This window comes from Drosophila virilis, chromosome 4, assembly GCF_030788295.1.
Source record: "Drosophila virilis strain 15010-1051.87 chromosome 4, Dvir_AGI_RSII-ME, whole genome shotgun sequence".
NCBI classification, from domain to species: domain Eukaryota; kingdom Metazoa; phylum Arthropoda; class Insecta; order Diptera; family Drosophilidae; genus Drosophila; species Drosophila virilis.
In genome coordinates this window covers 11,563,064-11,582,926 of record NC_091546.1, presented here as the reverse complement: position 1 = coordinate 11,582,926, position 19,863 = coordinate 11,563,064, and the positions used below count along the sequence as shown (strand labels likewise).

The window sequence follows — 19,863 nt, the reverse complement described above, 5'->3', positions numbered from 1 at the left end:
ACAAGTGCTCGCTTTTTGAGGACTGACATTTCTGCTGTGCTGCAGTGACATTTAAAGCGTCTGCTCAATAATAAATCACACTGTCATAGGGTGTTCTTAAAAAGCAAATAGCAGACATCCCAACACATCCACACTCTAACCCTCTCGCCCTCTCTCGTTCACACACACGATTGACAGTCTGTTCTATTGAGTTTGTGACTGAAATTACAAAAAGAAAAGACAACAAAAAATGCTTTATGTATTGTGTATGAAATTTCGCTCAAGTTGTTTTTTAAAAAGTTGGCTTTTTTTCTTCTTTTCAGTCAGTCTTGAGTTTTGAAGTTTAGGCAGGGTGTGATAATGGCGCATGTGTGACAGCCACATGGGAATTCATTTTGTAACAATTTATGCTTCAACGACAGCATAAATCAATAACTTGAGCGTCTATGAGCGGCTTAGCTGCCAAATTCTAAATGCCCTCACTGGTTATAGCGGAAAGAGTTCTTTATTAAAATTGAAATATATTATAAGCTGCTAATGGAAATATTCAGGAACTATTCTGTACTACTTACTCTTAAAGCTCTGGAGCTGCTAGTCGCCCAAACAATTTAGAATACCCTCTGTGGACCTAATGTAATTCTCAAGCGATTTAAATGCCTTATCGCAGTTCCTTACAAGTTTTTGGCATGGAAACGAATTTAAGATCTGATTGAGTTTTGCAAGTTCTCTTTCCAATAAATGTTAAGCAAATGCTTCAAGCCATATATTTTCTTTTATTGCGTTGTTGATTGGTTCGAATGCTTTTTGTATAACGGCTTGCTCATTTCCCAAGCAAAGGGACTACATACTCCCACACACACAGCCCCACACATACAGTTTTTTCATCAACAGCTTTAATGAAAGAAATTGCATGCGTGTTCTGTTGTGCCCGCAGCTCGTAGTAAACAAAATGTTATTAACTTTTTACTCTGTGTCCGTGGCCCACGGCAACTGTCCAAAAAGTTGAACCCAAGCCCGGCAAAACACATGCTGCTAAATTATGCAGCATCCGAAATTGAATTTCAAACTCAAACGCCAACCGGTACTAACTCATTTCAGGAACTCAAGAGCTGACTCGCAGTTGGAGTCGAAATTAGTATGGGACTGCGACAGTGCCTGCCAGAGGTATGCCAACAGCGACAAATTGTTATTTATGTTATCCCTTTTGCATATACGGGTACCTTTCCGTGGGTAGTCCCTCTTGTAAATTTGACTGCAATTAAATTTGCATACATTTTCATAAAATGTACGACTTTAAAAGCTTTTTCAACAATATATAGCAAGAATGAAAATAAGCGTGCTCGATTGGAAAATACCCTGCAAGCACACATCAATTCACATATAAATATAAAATTACATTTTTTTTAAATCTCGATAAACCTATATAACTTTTAAGATATGTGATAAAACATATCAGCGAAAAACTTAAAATATTTAAGTAAACTTTAATATCGAGCTGTGCAGATCGAGTGCGTGATATACTAATTTAAATACCCTTTCACACCCTTTTTTTTACGAGAGGGTATTAAAATGTTAGCCGTAAAATGTCACACACATGTTGATGTTTATGTTTATGCTAATGCGATGCGTGTTACTTGGGTCTACAATGGAATGAGGTCGGGTTGGCATGGTCTGATAAGTCTATGATGGTTCTTAGCTTACCTCTTGACCTGTGGCATAAGTATCTGTGCCGTGTGTTTGAATGCCTCCACACAGGTGCGTCGCAGCTTGCGTATCTTTTCGCGCAGCTCGGGGCAGTCCTTGGCCTGGCCGACATGTATCAGCATGTCGCGGAAGAGCGCCACATGGCTGTTGATCTCCACGATGAGCTGCAAGTGCAAGGCAAATGATTTAATTTATGCCAGCATCGGTTCAGAAGCGCTTTAATACAAAGTTCATGCTTAATTTATGCCAAGTCCTCTATTGGCTCGTTCGAATTGCACATTATACAGTTTAATTTATGCAGCCGCAGCAAAAATACCCTCAATATACAGAGCCGCAGGCTCAACAATATTTTTTGGCCTATTTCCTGGAACGAGCCGCTGTCGTTTATGTAGCTGGCGGGGGGCGGCTGAGGCAAATAAATCGAGCAATCGAGCCTAATTTTCTAGCCGCTGGCCAAATCGGACTCGTAAAAATTAAAATGCCCAACAATGCAAAGCCGTTAAAACGAAAGGATGTAGCTCCTTTCATAGCTCGTCTTTTGTTTATTTCCCTACCGCCGGAGGGTATATTTACGAACAAACATAATTATGCTCATTAAAATTAACCATTGAAATGCAATGAGGGAGTAATAACATTTATACAGTCAAAGCTGAGTTTTGGCTGGGCAAGCACTTATCTTATGGTCTATATATAAAATACATTTTTAACTCTTCTGATAATATGCTTGCCTTTGTTCTAATAAATATTATTTGTTAACTATTCCCATTTTGCTGGAATTTTAATTCTTTCCAAGAAGTCGTTGATCAGCTCAGGGTTTGATTCTTACTCATATTTAAATATGCCTATGTCCTCTCTATTATGAAGTTGAACAATACTGTCCCCACTTGGTTACTTTAGTGCTTGTTGTTGTCTCTTTGTACAAATATCTTGAAAACACTACCCAATAAAAAGTTTATTGTCTCTTTTACAACTACATTTTATAACTTTTTGTTGTCCTGTATGTGAACTTATATTTACAACTGTTTCTTGTCATCAGTCTTAGCACTACAAAAATATTTTATTATTCTCCATGGTCACTAAAATGACATTTAAATAAGTCCTTACCCCTTATCTTCAGTTTACAAAGCTTAAGCCCAACTGACTTTTCTTAACAAAATTTGTTTACTCCATACTCACTTTTTTAAATTAAAACATTTAAATTAACTACTCATTCAATTCAATTTACACTTTATTTCAGTGGCATGTCAGTAGAAATACCATTTATCTCTTCAACGACATAAAACTATAAATACATTTTCATAAATTTATCTCATTTTAATCATTTTTTGTTGGTGTTCGCCTTTAGCAATTTGTTTTGCCGCTTGTGAGTATTTTTAGCCAAACAAGAGATTAATTTCGCAAATATATTTCGTACAAATCGACGTGGGCAAAACGTGAGCATGTGCGCCACGCTCACTCACAAATGAGCCAGCAACGCGTTCAAATATTTATGACTGACTCTCCACGCAACGACAACAAAAACAACAACAGCTACATCAACACATCAGCAGCACTGGCCCAAAAATATACCTTCCTGTTATCCCCTCCCGTAGCGGCAGGCACTTCATTTAAAACGCGGCGTATGCGTAATTTTAATAATCCTCCAACGGCTGACGCCGCCGGCGAATGCAAAGTGAATTTTGTGGCTTGACTCAATTTGAGCTGACAGCTGTGCGGTTGTCAGAGGGCAAACATAGAGAGAGAGAAAGAGAGGGAGAGACACGCAGATTACGGGCAAGGGCCTTATGTCTCGCTATGAAATATATGCATGATTAGTCATATTGACAATGGCATGAAGGCATGTCGGAGGGGTGGCAAAGGGAAGCGTTGCACAGGCGGCAGCACTTAAGCAAATTGCTTATTAAAAGTACCAAGTTCTATGAAATATTCTAGGCGTAAAACTTTCGCCAACTAGGCACAATAAAGGCATTCGCCTGTGTATGCGGTAGGGGCGTGGCACTGCCATTGCTTTGTAGTCAATCAATGGCAAAATGTTGTTGGGCCAGCAGCTGCTGTTGCTGTTGCTGGTGGCTGTGCAACATTTTATTGGTTCTCATATTGGGCGTTTCCCTTGACTGTTGACATTTGGCAAAGCTGAGGCTCTAATTGCCCAAAAGCTGCCTTAACGAAGTACGAGTCTAGTCAGAGCAGCCACCAAATGTCAAGAAAGTCTGTTGCGTTTCAGAGCCTGCAGTAGTGTGTATTTCTGTGAAGAATACCCTTTAAATAGAATCCACCCAACTTTTTATATGCAAACAAATTTATGAAGAGCAGTTTCTTAGAAAAAGATAGCGTTTCTATGAAATATCACGAACTTTGACAACAACAAAGGTTTCTTACAAACTCAAGCGTGTGACTGTTGTAGTCGTAAATTTAAACACCTATGATTTCCGATGAATGTAAAACCGAAATGTATTTACAACTGCACACTGTGATGCATAATATTTGAATTCACGACAAACGCTGTAAAACTTATATTTTTTAGTTTTTGTTTTTAGTTTTTTTTCTCAACCGTACTTGTAAATAACATTGGCCAAAGGATATTTTTGTGTGGGGCAACATCTCGTGTCTGGGATTCGAACCCTCGTTGCTGGGTGGCATTACATCTACTGACTATAATATTTGGTACGGAACATTCTCTAAATGAGCTTAAAATCGATTTTATTATTAAAAAATTTTAAGAGTATAATAAACCGAACTGTCTATATATACGACTATCTGGGCTAGGATAAAATTGTTAACTATGATAATTATAATAGTTACACTAATCATTTTTTCATCTATAATTTGGTATAGAATTCGAATCCAGAAACTCACTAAGGTAATTTATATTTAGATAGTTCGCTTTATTTTAATTTGCGACCTAATCGACTGTTATGGTAATGATCAATGATCAAATTAATTATAATAAAGATCTGCAACATACATTTCACAACTATTTAATACTCTTTGGTGGAAATTTAAGCCAACAGGGTATAGCAAAAAGCGTGGACTAACCCTGAAAAAAAGTCGTAAACACGCTCACAGATGTAAGCCACACACGCATAAATTTTATATGTAGCTTAAATCTCAGTTGAGATAAAGACACAAACACACACACACACACACAGAAAGAGACTCGCACAAAGTAGCAGGCAACACACACATGCAAATCCCCAATGTAAACGACTGCGGTTCGCATAAAAAGGGACTGCACAGCCCCTAAAAGAACAGCGTTAAGCCAAAAGACAAGCCGGACCCCAAACTAGGAAAAGAAAAAAACCGAAAACCTCCTGCGAGCACATTTCCGAAATTACCTGACTGGCAGCTATTCAGCCATTCACAGTGCCAGGCGAGTCGCACACAAGCCCGGCCAAAAAACTGGCCAACATAAAAACACGGGCTGCGCGCAAATTGAATTCTCCAAGCGCTGTCCAATTCCATGTACACAGCTACCGCAAATAGTTTTGGTACTCAACGCATTTTTCCTATAATGGAAAGCAGCAGCTAAAAGAGATTTACGTGTTGTAGAAGCTGCGGCTTGCATATTCATGCGCCATTGTTTTGTTTTTTCTATACAACAGCAAGGACAACAACAGTTACAAGAAGAAAGAATGGCTATAATCGGCATGCCGCAGATGAGATACCCTTTTAGACAATTAGCTCGGATTTGATACGAATTCGCAGAGATATTAAGAGAATAATGTATCTCGTTATTGCAGAGTAAGCTCAAAATATTATGGAGAAAAGAAATTGATAAAAAATATCTAGAATATTAAAAAAAATATTCTTACATTCCAGTCCTATCGCAGCTATATTGAAGATGAATCGGCCGATTCCAACTTATGTCAATTACTTTATTAGAATGGAACTTCTAATGGAAGTAGCTTTAAGACTGTGAATCTAGTTTCATAGAAACACACAAATGGACGGACGAAAATATCCATTTGCCTGTTGATACTGATTAAGCATACTTTATGGTGTCTGAAATGTCTCCCTCAGTGCGTAACACATTTGTGCTCAAAATTATAATGCCTATTTGAGGGTATAGGAAAAGCAACAAGAACTACATAAGTTGCTCAACATTTGCTTCAACAGTTGAAGCGGAAAATTGAAAAACAGCTGCCGGCGCTTGTTCCTTTTTCTATGCAAATACAAAAGCATAAGGGAAAATGGCAGGCGAAAAGAAAAGAGGAAAAGTGCATGTGTGCTTGTGTGGCCAAAAGAAAGCTCACTCGTCCTAAAGTGTAAATCAGCAAATACATGAGCAATGCCAGTTGCCAGACAAAGACGGGAGAGCGAGAGAGCGGAGCAGATAGCGGGACGTTGAACAAGATGGCGGGGCAGACAAAAAGTGAATCTAGGCAAAGTGAAAGCGGAAATTAAAATTGCAATACAAAGCACGACGCGGTGCAACACGAGACAAAGGACTGCCTTGCATTTGTAATGAAGTAGATAAGGATGCGGATGAGTACTTGGGTGGGGATTGTGGGCGGGTTTTAGTTTGCGGCGGGCACATGGCAAGTGGTTTAGATGCATTCACAATGTTTTTTGCACGCCTATTTTAGCCCCTCAGGGCCAATGCATACTACAAAACACAACGAACTGCGCCGCCTACAAAGCATTAGTGAACACTGGCATTGCTTTTATTTCGTCACGTTCCCTTTTACTCTTTCATTTCCATATCACTTTTTATGTGTGAGCTGAATTGTGATAAATATTCTGCAATAACATGATTATTTTTTCGTATCTTAGATAATGCAGATAAAGCTGAAACAGTTGACACATTGCAACATAATTAAACGTTATATTATTATTTTAAAGAAATGTCTAGGGTCAGCTGAAAAGTAATGCCAAAATATTTATCTTTGCTCAAATTGATGAGAACTTAGATTATAAAATTGGAAAAAATTTATGGCAAATAGGATTGTGTTTTTTGGGTAACTTGCCAAGAATAAAATGGCTATTTCCCATAAATTTCCCCAATTCATATGCCATACTCATATATCATACTCAAACAGTAATTGTCCAGACCCATTTATTTTTACAAATTCATTTTTTTCACATAGCTTACGCCTTCGAATTCTCTAATGATATTTTATAAGGAACTTTGAACTTTCCATTCAATCTGATCGAAATGTAAAATAGACATGACATGTTTTCGCATCTTTCTGGTGGTGGGTGGTCGATTTTAAAATCAATCTTTCGGTGTTACCTTCTAAAATATGGCTATGCAACTTATTCCAGTCAAGAACCAACATGTGGAAATAAAGTAGAAAGCGTTTCGAGGTATACAAGTATATGGTAGTTGCTGCAACAGCGGCAGCACGTGGCATTGTCCAAGTGCAATATCCGAGAGCTGCGGGCAAATGTTCCTGCGCATGGCTTGAACATAAATAATGTGAAACATTTAGGGGTAAGAGGAGAATGTGAGTGGCAAGCAGCTGATAAAAGTGTGTGCTAATGCGCTTTTCACATCTGTTGATATGGTCGGCCTGGCGCACACTAATACATAGAAGCGCACACAAAGTTGGCAGGGTTAAGGAAAAGGCATTAGCCAACAAGTTCATCTATGGCATAATTACAATCGAACTGCCAACTGAGAACTGGCAGCAGGCAGCAGGCCGGAAGCAACCAACTAGTCAACTGACTAACTGCCTATTCAACCAACTGGCAGGCGGCCTTCACATCGAACACTAAAGGCCCTCATAATGGCCCACTCAAAGCCGCAGAGCTGCTCAAACGCAACAACGACAACAGCAACAGCAACACCAACTGCAACTGCAACAATACAAAGTGCAATTGGACACACGCTGGCAATTGCAAGTGTCCAAGTTTTCAGTGGGTGTGCCATGCTGTGTGTGCGTGTCTTGTGTGTGTCCATCGAACAACTGTGCGAGCAATAACAAAAGGCTGGGGACCAAGTGTCCAGCAGTTGGGTTTCAAATGCTCAGCCAGTACATCGTGAAATACTAAGCCACATAATGCCACTTAAGGTCATTAGGTATAGGCCAATTGGCAATTATGTATATATCATAATCAGTCTGCTCTGGACTGTGAGGAAAATATAACTTTATTTAAAGCGAATAGGGATTTTACATAAATCTTTAAGCATGCAACACAGTAAAAGTATGATTGTATTATTATTTTAATTATATTTGTTTTTAAATCAACGATTCATTTGATAAAATTCTGAATCGATCGTTAACTATATATATAATGTTCATAAGTTCACTTCAATTCCTTTAAGCTTTAAGTGATGTGCGGCAACTTTTCCTTACTTAAGTTTGGACACACAGTTAAAGCAAATTAAACACATATTCCTAATGCAGCTTTTACTGAGGTTTCGAGGTTTACTTTGCGCCACTTACGGCAAAACTCATCTATCAACCCTTCCCCTTTGTTTTATACATTCAAGCAACAGGGGCTTAAGTCTTATCTTACCGACGATTATAGCATCCATTTGGCACTTTAGGAAAATAAGAGCAAAGAGTCGTAAGCCTGAAATCGATAAGATGCTTGTTCGGCGTATGGCTGATAGCTTGACTTGCGGTTGTCTGACTGACCTCTTAGTGATTGTTGGCTGCTTACATTTCCATGTCACGGGGCCGCAGAATGAGCTGAGATATCACACTCCATAGCAGGCTATAATGACAATGGGGCAAGGCACGACCATTTGGCCCATACTATTGGGCTGCTTAGCTTACATTATCAATCAAGCTGACTGACAATCAACTATCAAATAGGGCAGTTCGCTGGCTACTGCGCATTTACCTTCTAGTCGTACTGAAAGTGATACGAGTCTGTTCTGGAACGCAATATCCCATCTAGAGCTGCATACGCGTATCATTTGTATCTATTTGTTTACTTGGGCATGTATGCGCCTTGAACACGATCCTTTGTTTGCGTTCAGCTCACAAGGCACTTGCAAAAAAAGGGTATAACCACTATACAGACGCACTACGTGTCTAAAGAGTTTTCATAAATACTAGGGAAAACATTAATCATAAATAATAAAAGTTATTTTAAGAATGGGAAGCAGAGGGTTTAATAGTGGGCATGCAATCACTGATAATTAAATAGCTTCGCTTCTAATAACATCACATCGGGATTCGATTCGTCGAGTCGCAAAAATATAAGCCATAAATAAGTTATTGAAATATTACCAGCAAAAATAATACAACTGGCCCATTATAGTAGATAAATAAACAATTAAATTAAAATAAAAAAATAAAGAAACGACTCAATGTGGTTTCAGAACCATAAATCCAAAATGGTTAATGTAATTGCTTTGTGGTCAGGAATATGAAAGGGCATTTCAATTGAGGCATGCATATCCACACTACCTCGCCTTTTTCCACTTATAACTTTCCGCTGTGCGGCTTTATATCCAGACGGCGACCCGCATACGCAATCCAAATTTATTTGTCCTTCAAACATTTTTGCACACGAGCTGTCTGACAAATGCTCGCCGCTAAACTTAAGCATAAGTTTTGAGTTTTTTTCGCACGCACACACAGAAATTGGGGCTTTGTACAGTGACCGTTAAATGTTTACACAAACATGCCATATATTATTTTTGAAGTTAAGTAATGAAGATGTATTGGTGGTCTTTACAGTTGTTGGTGCTGTTGTTGTTGCGTTTTTAAGGGAGCACTTGCGCTTATTTAATGAAAATTGGTTGTAGTTTTTGCACGCACACACTCACAAGTGTCACGCCCCCTGCTGGATACACAAAGCCGTCGAGAGAAATTGCAATGGCCATACAAAAATTATTATTTCCACACTGGCAAAGGCAGTGAGCATTTTTTCTTGAGCCATGGCTCTCATCACAGTCAATTCGCCAGTTGCCACGTTGCTGTTCTTTCAAAAGCAAAAACATGTCAAATGTTGGTAGGGATGGGGGTGGAGGTTGCGCGTTGGCAGTTTGGGATTAGACTCTAAAAAGGATAGCGGACAACAGAGCCTTTTACAAAAGTGCTTCATTACTTTGCGCAACAGCTCGCGAGAATATAATGAATGGCAATAAACGTGTTTCACATTTTCTTTTTCGCTGGACCGCTCTGAATTTTCCGGCAGCATTTTTCACTTGCTGCCCGGCAGCCATCCCTCTTAAAATGTTGTACATTACATTTCCACACTCGACACCGGAGAAGGGTAAAGCGAATTCATATATGAATGAAATATGCCTTCGTATGCCTCTGGAGTGCAATACTTATCGCAAGTGCTGAATTTTTATTATATATATATTTTTTTTAATGTAAATTAATAAAATCTCTTACATAAAACTTTTTACTATGTTTTTTTTTTTTCAGCTGCTGTCACATATGGAAAGCTTTTTCTTTATCTTGTGATACCTCTGAAGAGGAAATTATAATTTTGTCATGAATCCTGTTACACAAAGAAATATTCCCGTCATATATTCTTAATCAGATCCGATCTTACCCCTATATCATATAACGGGAATGGAAATAATAAGTCAAAAATAAAGTTACATTTTTGTCAAGATATCTTTTCCCAACTCGACATTTGTTTGTTTCACTTTGGTCCCAATTAATGAGCCAAATCTTATGAATATATATCTTCTAGCTCACATAACTGCCAAGCTGTAAAACATAATTCCTAAAAGGTATTTAACATTCGGCGTACCGCAGAGACACGTTATTTTCTTTTAAGGTTTTTTTTTTTTATTTTTCTTTAATGTTATTTTTTTTATTTTGCTGAAGGCGGATGCTCACAGCTGCTGCTGCAACAGCGAATATTGCAAATTATTTGCCGCGCTGATTTCAAGTTGCTTTTTCTTTGACTTTATTGCAACTGCCAAGTTTAATTGAAGGCCGCTGCAATCAGCTTTCAGCAAATCGCTGCGCTGCGAGAAGCAGCTGAAAACGCATTTCCGCTGCCACTGTTAACGGATCTTCAAATTAATGTTGCATAAGTTAAGGCGCGGGCAGCTTAAAATGTCGCCAACAGCATTGAAACCGTTAAGATGATTTATTTCGAAATTGATTTGGAATTCATTTTAATCTGTGCACAAAAGATAGTTTTAAATTAAGAAAATAATGGAATTCTATATGGAACTTCTTAGCTCGACTAACAGTAATCCTAACTTTATGAGCCCATTAAATACACACACATGAATTGTGTGTTGAAAGCTTACTTAATCTTGATTAAAGTTAACTAATGGAAAATTTCCTAAGAAAATATAACTTTTATATATGTCCACGCTCTTTTTGTGGTTATACGGACGGACGGCCGGAGGGGCGGACAAACGGACGGCAAGCCGAACGTTGGACAAACCCAATAAAATCTTTTCGGATTGTAAACGATTATGAAAACATTGCGATTAATGGTAATATATCTATAATAAGAAACTTACCGTGTTCAAATTGGTAACCTTATCCAATTCGACCGCTGTGCTGCCGCGATGATGATGCAAATGATGCAGGTGGTGTGTCGTCAACATGTTGTTGCATTCAACGGGACGCACATAAGTCTCGATGTGTTGGATATCGTGATTTGATATGCCGGGCGCCGGCTAAATTAAACAATCCATCAAGTGCAACACCGGCGGCCGGATACGGATGTGGTAACGAGCTCAGCTTCAGTTGCAGCTACGGCATCGAGGCATAGGTAGTGCGACGGGATATGGGGCTCGGGGCACGGAAGCGATCACACAAATTTCAGCTTGTTGCACTTAACGTCGCATAATTCAAATCACATGAATAGCATGAATTTTAATCCACCTGTAGGGGACGGACAAGAAAGATTGAAATAAAATTGAGAACTTAAACACGCGACACCTGAATGCACCGACACGGCTCTTTGCTGCCGCAGGTGCCACGGGTGGCGGAGGGGGCGCTCACGCCGTTATCCGGCACGTCACATTGCGTGCAGTTGATTTTTTGTTCGACAGAATTTTATTTGCAAATTTGCGAATCACGTAGGGAATTTTCGGGCCGTCACTTTTCGCGTACCGGAAGCGACAGTTGCCAACCGCTTTTGTCGCATTTTGGGGGCTGAGTTGGGGCGTGAACACTTTATTTGGCTTTGAGTGGCAAAATTGCCAGTTGCCAGCCTTAACATGACTGCACCGCGACGAGGAGCCAGTTTCAGGCTTAACTATGAACTGCGTTGCATTGTGGCCTTGCGGCCTTGTGGCGAGCATAAATAAACAAGCAGTCAGCAGCAAGGGTCGAGGCTCAGTCAGGCTAAATGAAATTAAATTCTGCCCTATGAAAGGTACGGCCCTGCTCTGTTGTCTATATCCAAGTGGTAGCTAACTGGCATCTGTCTGACCTCCGTTATTACAGACCCAACGCGCTTGTTTGCATGTAGTACAATAAAAGTACATTTAAAAGGCAAGAGCACATACGTATCTGAGGATTGGCGAAGATTGAATACCCTTATATTGAATATACTTGTATATAATTTTAAAAACCAGTTTTAAACTTAAAACAAATTTGAAATAGAAAACTATCAATAGTATCAAAAAGGGTATTTCATTTCTCTGCAGAGGTAGTTACCTGTAGTTGCATGATTGCAGCAGTGCAAGCTTCTAATAATAAGAGGATTTCGCAAGGGGCGTATGTTTTTAAATAAATAATAGAATATACCGTGCGTCTGAAATTGGTTTGTTGGATACCCGTTTTCCGGTCGGCTGCCTTTTCAATTATACTAGCTAATTATACATTTATCTTATTATAGAGAGTGAGTAATATACTTAGGAAAGGGTTCGTGAATTTTTAAATAAAGACGTTTTTCTTGTACATTATTGCTAGCTGAATTCCAAACAGAATACAAATTTTAAATGTTCGGATTGTTACATAATATGTAAGACTTGTATAACTCGATATTTTTTTCTTATGACAAATATCCTTTTTATCCTTTTAAGACCTGAGACAATTCGATATTAAAATTTGGACGATCTAACATCTAACGTTAGCATACTTTAGATTATATATCATATTTTGCGTTTAATAACAAAACGAGCATGCTCTTTTAAAATGCCACAGTAGAATCAAGATTTGTGGTTAGAAGGCAAGTGCAGTAGAGTGCTCGGAAATGGCAGAAGTAAACCAATAATTCATGGAAATACCTCATGAAAATTGTTTGTATTTTTAGCGTTTGTACAGAGATATAATTTAACAAATGGTAAACAGTTGAAGTGGTTGGGTTTTAACTCGTCTGACATCTACGAAAATAGAAAAGAAAAGTTATAGAACTTCACCCGATTCATATTTTTAAATAAATTACAATTAATTTATTAATAATATAAGTATTGTTAAAATTGATATTATTTCTATTTAAAATGCAAATTGTTACACAAACTATTTGCTTGTTGTTTATATTGTAGTTGGATTATCCTTACGATGTTATCCTAAAGCTGATTAACGGACAAACTTTGGCTGATAAGAAAGTTGGTTTAGCATCTCATTTCCGGACAGGGGCTTTTAGGTTTAATGTCTGCACGGCGCGTGCTTCGCATGGAAATGTAAATGGAAATGAAAATGTGTCTCATTAACCCCCGTTGCGTTGGAAAATATGCCGCGAAAGGATTAAACGGCGCCTGTAAAGTGCCGCGAAGGCTATTAAAAGGCTTCGCAATATAATTAAATATTTAAATGTATCGCTCTTAGTACTTATTAAATATTAATGCGAATATTATGAAGCCACCACTCGCTCTTTAATCACCTACAACTGTCTACTATCTGCTGTTTTTATTATAATTTCATTTTATTGTAAAGAGCAGCAGCCATTTAAGTGGCACACTTAAAACAATTTGTTTCGCATACCCAACATTTCTTATCAAACTTACAACCGCACAGCTTTGTCTGTGACTTGTCAGCGAAGGCAGCCAAAGTCAAGCATAAGCCTAGGGGGCTTTTTCATATGTGAAGTACGCGCACAACAAAATGCCACAATTGTGCAAAGTACTCGGAAAACCTTGTCACAACAACCAGCTAGAAAAATTCCTTTGCCATGCTCAAGCGTGAGTCTCGGATAAAGTCAGAGCCAGATCCTGAAACTCATTAGCCTTGTTACAAAACAAGTAAGAATATTTAATGAGAACGGTTCACGACGTACCGATACCGTGTACGCAAAGCAGACATGAGACTCAGATGTTTTCAGATATATCTAAAACGAACCAATGGCAAAGCTCTTATGGGAGCTGACAGATGCCTCGACTAATCATGAAAATGAATAATATAATATATATAATACTTTTTAGAGTTGGGGAGATTTAGGATCCTCTACACAACTATATATTACCCCCTTTGTCAGCTTTTATATGTAATGGGTGTATAAAAGAGACACAAGGACAGTTACGACTGTGGCTCCAAATTGGCCTAATTTGTATTAACTATTCATGTTTAAGTGTGTGAATGCAAATGTGAATGTGCGCACACTCGTAAACACACACTCAATAATTCAGCGGCTGCGTTATTTAAATAATTTGAACAAATTTGCGATTAACTCAAGCATTTGCCATGTTGAGATTATATTTTTTATGTCTGAGCTAACAACAATGTATTAGCACTTCATAAAAATGGGTTTGTAACTGAGGAAAAAGTTTATTGGGGCTTTTTAACATGGCAGATATAGTTGACAACCAGTGAGTATGGGTTGTCTGCAGGGCACCTATTTGGCTAAGAACCGTTAAATAAATATTAGGAGTATTAAAGATGATGCCAAATCTTCAATAAACAATTATTTCATAGAAGTGCAAGCTTAATAAAAACCCTTCTAAACATTCGTTATTTAATAACTTAAATAATTTACTTTTAATTTGCTTAAATACGAAAAAAAGTTGGGGGCTTTGAATATATTTTTTAGACCTGTAATTATTTACTCTTTTAACATGATTGGCATGCAAATAATTTTTGGTAGAATGGCTGATCGAAAAAATCCCAATAATGCATTGATTAGAACGATCATTACTTCATCTTATTAATAAACGATAATAATATCAATCGATTATATTACTGGAAACATGGTGGCTAAAAAGGTTGCTTGGCAATTATTTTAAATATTACCCTTATATGCGATTCTCATAAAATTTCTAAGTAAAACATGCACTTGTTTTTTCAACCACTTTTAAGCTTTTATTGTAAATGTTATACCAATGAGCTATGTTTTCATATAAAAAGCTTTATCTCTGCTTATACAAGTACGATTCTCCCTCTCCCACTCTTGAACTCCTTCTCCGTAGTTTGCACTCCCTGTTTTATTGCTATATCTATTTATTTATTTCGAGACACAATTATTAAAAAATACCACATGTGAAAAACGACTTTCCTTAACTGACGCTTTAATCTGACTGGGTTGACTTAAAAAACTTGCTCAAATGGAAGTTGAGACGCTTTGAAAGCAGCGCGTTTCAGGTTTTTGCACTGTGTAAGGCTACACGTAGTAAAATATGAAACGACGAATCAAAGGCAAGCCGAATTACAAAAGAATAAGAAACTGGACAAAAGGCGACACAAAAGTGCAGAGTGAGTGAAATAAAAGCAAAAGCATTAAAAGAGTCGCATGCCGTATCGGAAATGGCAAACGCCTGAGAGGTGGCCTAATGTCAATGCTAACACCGGATACGGATGTGTGACACATGGCTCTAACCCCCTAGCCAGCCAATGCTCACCTCATCGCGGCCAAGCACCCAGCAGGCAAACACTCACACGTATAAGTGTATGAACGCATAGAATGTCGTGTTATTGTCGTTTGCGTTAAGTAGGCGACTTTATTAAGCCGAGGACACTGTAGCCAAAAAGTGTGCAACGCGCAAGCAGCGGCAACAGCCACGGCAACGACATCAAAAAGGGGGCAAACAATTTCAAAATTTATGCACACAAAAGCCAGAGGCCAATTGAAGCAAGCGGAGAGGAAGGTTGGGCAGGACACCTTGGCAGGCCCCAGCTGGGCGCGTATAAGGTGTTGCGGCCTTGCGCCAACTGCGACAAGAACTTTAGGCAGCGAGGAGGCAGCTCAAGTTCGTGCGGCATGTCCGCAATTTGTTGCTTTTTGATATTTATTTTGACGGTGAAATAAAAAGCGACTCATAAATCAGACGCCCTGCGACTTGTGACGAGCGCTTCGCGCTCCCAGTGCAACAATAGCCGCAGCGGAAACGGAATTGCGCGCGGCCCAAACAACAAAACAAAATGGCGTTAAAGATGGCAGCCAGGTGCTGAGCAAGACTTGAGCTTGTTATTTATGATAAAGCTTAAGCGTTGCATCTGCCTGCGGCGCTTGAATTATTTTTCAACCTGGCACAAATCTACCTTAATACCTACTCAGTGTCGAAAATCGACCTTTAGTAACAATATTCAGGCGAACTTTGGGTTGACAATTATAATAGGCGTTCGATAGAAGGTTGTGAACATAAGTCCATGGAAATTTTACTGGGTTATGAGTTAGGAATTTTTCACTTCAACTTTCTACTCATTAGAATTGAGTTATGAAAGTATATGTTTGCTTCCTATTTGTAGATAAGATTCGATACCAATTTATATATATTCTTTTCAGACATACAAATCTAAATTAATATCATTAATTAGCTAACTGTTCATTAATTGAATAAGATAAATATGTATTTTTAATATTTTGTATATATTATTGTAAGGTAAATATTTATTTCCACATTTTATGAATTCAATGCTTATATAGTTCGGCCAATATAAAGTAATTTAGGCTTTTTGTTGTACCACCTGCCGGGCAGCTCAATGTAGGCTTAAAGTGTCATAAAAATGCCAAGGCATATGTATAATGGCTAAACCACTTACCCACTCGCTCACTCATTCAGCCACACACACATCCACCTACTCACAACTTGTACACGTATGTGTTTACACACATGAGCAGGCAATGGAGTTTCTACTTAGGTTTTATTTTTTGTTTTGTTAAGAGGGTGTGCTTTAAGCGGCAAGCAATTTTTTGCAAAAAAAAAGTATTGGCCATGACCATGGGGCATATTGTGTGCGAAAAAGGCATATTTTTTCAATACCTTGGGCATCTCATTTATACACATACTAAAACACGCACGCTCACACACACGATTCTCGTGTTGGGTTTCTGTGGCTCGACGGCAATGGGAACCGTTCGTAATCATAATCCAAAAACGACACATTGGGGCACATTTAAACTGATTTCATTTAGAGCCCGTGCGCTTGTATATGTTTGTGTATGTGTGTGTTGCACGCGTGCCTTAGTTGCCATTGGAAAAATAACAACAACAACAGTACATGCGTTGAAATTCGTGGGGAGTATGTCTTGACACGCACGGATCAAAGCCACAAAGTATAGGAAGGCAAAATTATAATGAATTTGTCGTGCATACAATTCAAATGAGTGCCTCGACACTGCGACACACTCACATATACACTCCCACAACAGGCACACGCGGCCCAAAAAGAAGGCACACTCAGCTTTGATTTGGTATGGTTTACCCGATGGTACTCGGCAGATAAGCATTTAAGTGACTTCGGCCCAAACAGTGCCCTTGGCAGTTCTCAACGAACGCCAATCACATCGCAATCGTGGACATGAAACAAATACAAGTTGTTCTTGTGTTTGATATACCCTGTAGCAAATTCGGACAATTGGCTTATCAAAATTGTATTATAATGAAGAAGGGAAAGAGAAATTAATTAAAATATGTAACTGAAAAGTCTAGTTCCAATACAGGTTGGATGTAAGTGAACATGAAGGAGAGGATAATTTTTAAATGAGGTATATAGTCTAACGAGCTTGACTTCACCCAGAAGCCAAAACTGAAAGCGATTAGAAAAAATAAAGTATAATTAATATATAGTCAAATAATCATATTTTTTTAACAGATAAATGATTTCTGAATTAATTGCTACGTAGATAATTTAAAGGAATGAAACCAAAAATTACATTCGAAACTAACTTTGAATTAATTTCAATATATTCACCGTTTAACACACAGATACAGGCAATTACATTATACAGGGTGTTTAGCTGTCGATTAGCTCGCAAGCTTGTTGTGTTTATTTTGATGACGATTGTTGTTGGTGGTGTTCGATGTATCGGCAAATAAATTGAATTAAAGTGAAATCAGTTGCCCTTGGCTGCAATAAATTAATGAAAAAGCGGCAGGCGACACAATAAACCAACCGAAATGAAGGAAAGCCACATAATATAATCAAAGAAATCAACATAAATCAATGAACAAAATACAAGTACACGTTTACTTTAAGAAGCTTTTCGCTCTGGTTTTGCTAAGGTTTCAGCTTTATTATAACTGAACAGTTTGAAGTTGAAGACATTATACAACCAGTTGCCGAACAGTCATTAAAAGCAGCTTTACTAGCTTAAGAGTTTATGACATAAACTTGTGTTTAATTAAACTCAAGAATTGCGCTCTTCCAACCAAAGCCAAAGTATAGAATAACCGAAGAGAAACTTATTTACTTTGGACATTCACAAACAAATTTGCAACTTATTCAGTTTGGGCTTACTTAGAATTAGAGTATGTCAAGTTTAACGGCATGCTCCAAAGGGTTCGGTGTCCTTGGCTTGTTACAAACTCAAGAATTGCAGAATGTGTGGCAACAATTTGGGGCAGGAATAAATAGGGTAATGCCGAACGACATTTATACTTTGTCAAAATAGCCCCTGTGAACAAATACCAGAAGAGAAAAATGACAAATTGACTTTAATTAGTTGTAGAGTTGGGCGTTTTTCTTAAGTAAAAGTTTATTTTCTTACTTTTCATTGAAACTAGCGAAGCTTTTATATATATTTGCTTACAAAGTGAATGTGGAGAAACAAATCTGTTAAAGATTTCATTTCCCTATGCTTGAATAATTCGCGAACTTTTACTGTTCCTTGGTCACAAGTTCATAAGCATTGCTGCAAATCAATTTTCAAGCAAACGTGTTGGAAAATGGAGTGCCAATTTAATTTTTACTGTGAAACGACAATGCGGATGTCCGAAGAACAGCAATGCCGTAACCCGAACCAACTTTAATTGAATTATTGTTTTCAATTGCCAATATAAAGAAGAGATCAAATGCTATCAATTAATTAATTATATTGTATTGATATTTAAGATTTTCAATTTACGAAGTAATTGTTTTCTATTGAATTATTCAATACAATAATTTGAAATACTTTACAAGTCAAGGTCTCATCAAAACTTCAGTCAAGGATGTGGAAAGGTAGCTTCGCAGAACTTGTCTATAGCTAGGAAATTGGTTTGAGCTATGAACCAAATTAAAGGCAATTTTTTTGTTTAGATGACCTGACTAAAAAAAAAACAATTTTTGCTTTAATAAGGTAAAAACCGGCACATCTATAAAATGGAAACCACAAAGCTGTTTTCAATGCATTAAGAGTTTAATTTTTTTGAACTCTGATTAGCTAGCTTTTATGGCATTTGCCGTGTAAGCACATTTTCCACTTAAGTATGAAACGTGCCATTAACTTGACAAGCTTCAGCTTAGCCCTAATACTAGTAGATTCCAGTTGCCACTCAACGACATATTTTTCTTTATTTATGCAAGTGAAAACCCTTAAATGAAACTCAGCCCTCGTATTTGGACTTAAATGCATTGCAATAACTTTAAGCTTAAGCGGGCTGCTGGCAAATCGCAAAACGTTTTTAAAATTATGCACAAATCTGTTTTATGGCCTCGCCGTCAAGTCAACTCCTTAGGGCGACTTGAGGACGCAGCAGCTGCAAATGCCTCGCAGGGCACCTGTCATAAAGTAAAATTTAGCCAATTTATTTATGGGCCAGGATAAGGAAAACGCGTTTAGTACATTCCCAGTCACATGCAAGGCATTCATCAGCACTGATAGCCCCAAATAAGCGAAATCAAATGATGATAAATACAAATTTAATGGGCAGGCTCCCAATTCACAAGGTCGACTTATAAGTGTAATTGTCAAATTATTCAATTTCATTTTGCAATTATGGCCGCTGTGTGAGAACCCTGACAAATCATAGACAAACACAAAAATAAACAAAGATTTTACTTTTGCTAAGTGCCCCAACAACTGACTAAATAATGTTGATGTCCTGCGCGAATATAAGTAAGCGCAAGGCCGCAACTTTGTGACGGTCTTGTTTGCATTTGCATTTCATTAAAACACACAGAAAGGTAAACAAGCCGACCCTCTCCATCAGGCCAGAGG

General features: G+C 38.0%; 1 protein-coding gene across 4 annotated transcripts in view; it reads right to left on the bottom strand.

Moving 5' to 3' along the window:
• dcma (decima) overlaps positions 1 to 19,863 on the bottom strand; it is a 74,431-nt gene that overhangs the window by 52,123 nt on the left and 2,445 nt on the right. For all 4 annotated transcript variants that reach the window (XM_070209200.1, XM_070209199.1, XM_032438320.2 and 1 more), the window contains exons 2-3: positions 11,081 to 11,447; positions 1,681 to 1,847 (exon numbers count right to left, since the gene is read on the bottom strand). In XM_070209200.1, coding sequence (XP_070065301.1) covers positions 1,681 to 1,847; positions 11,081 to 11,167 — 254 coding nt within the window. In that variant the 5' untranslated portion in view covers positions 11,168 to 11,447. The remainder of the gene's footprint in view (positions 1 to 1,680; positions 1,848 to 11,080; positions 11,448 to 19,863) is intronic.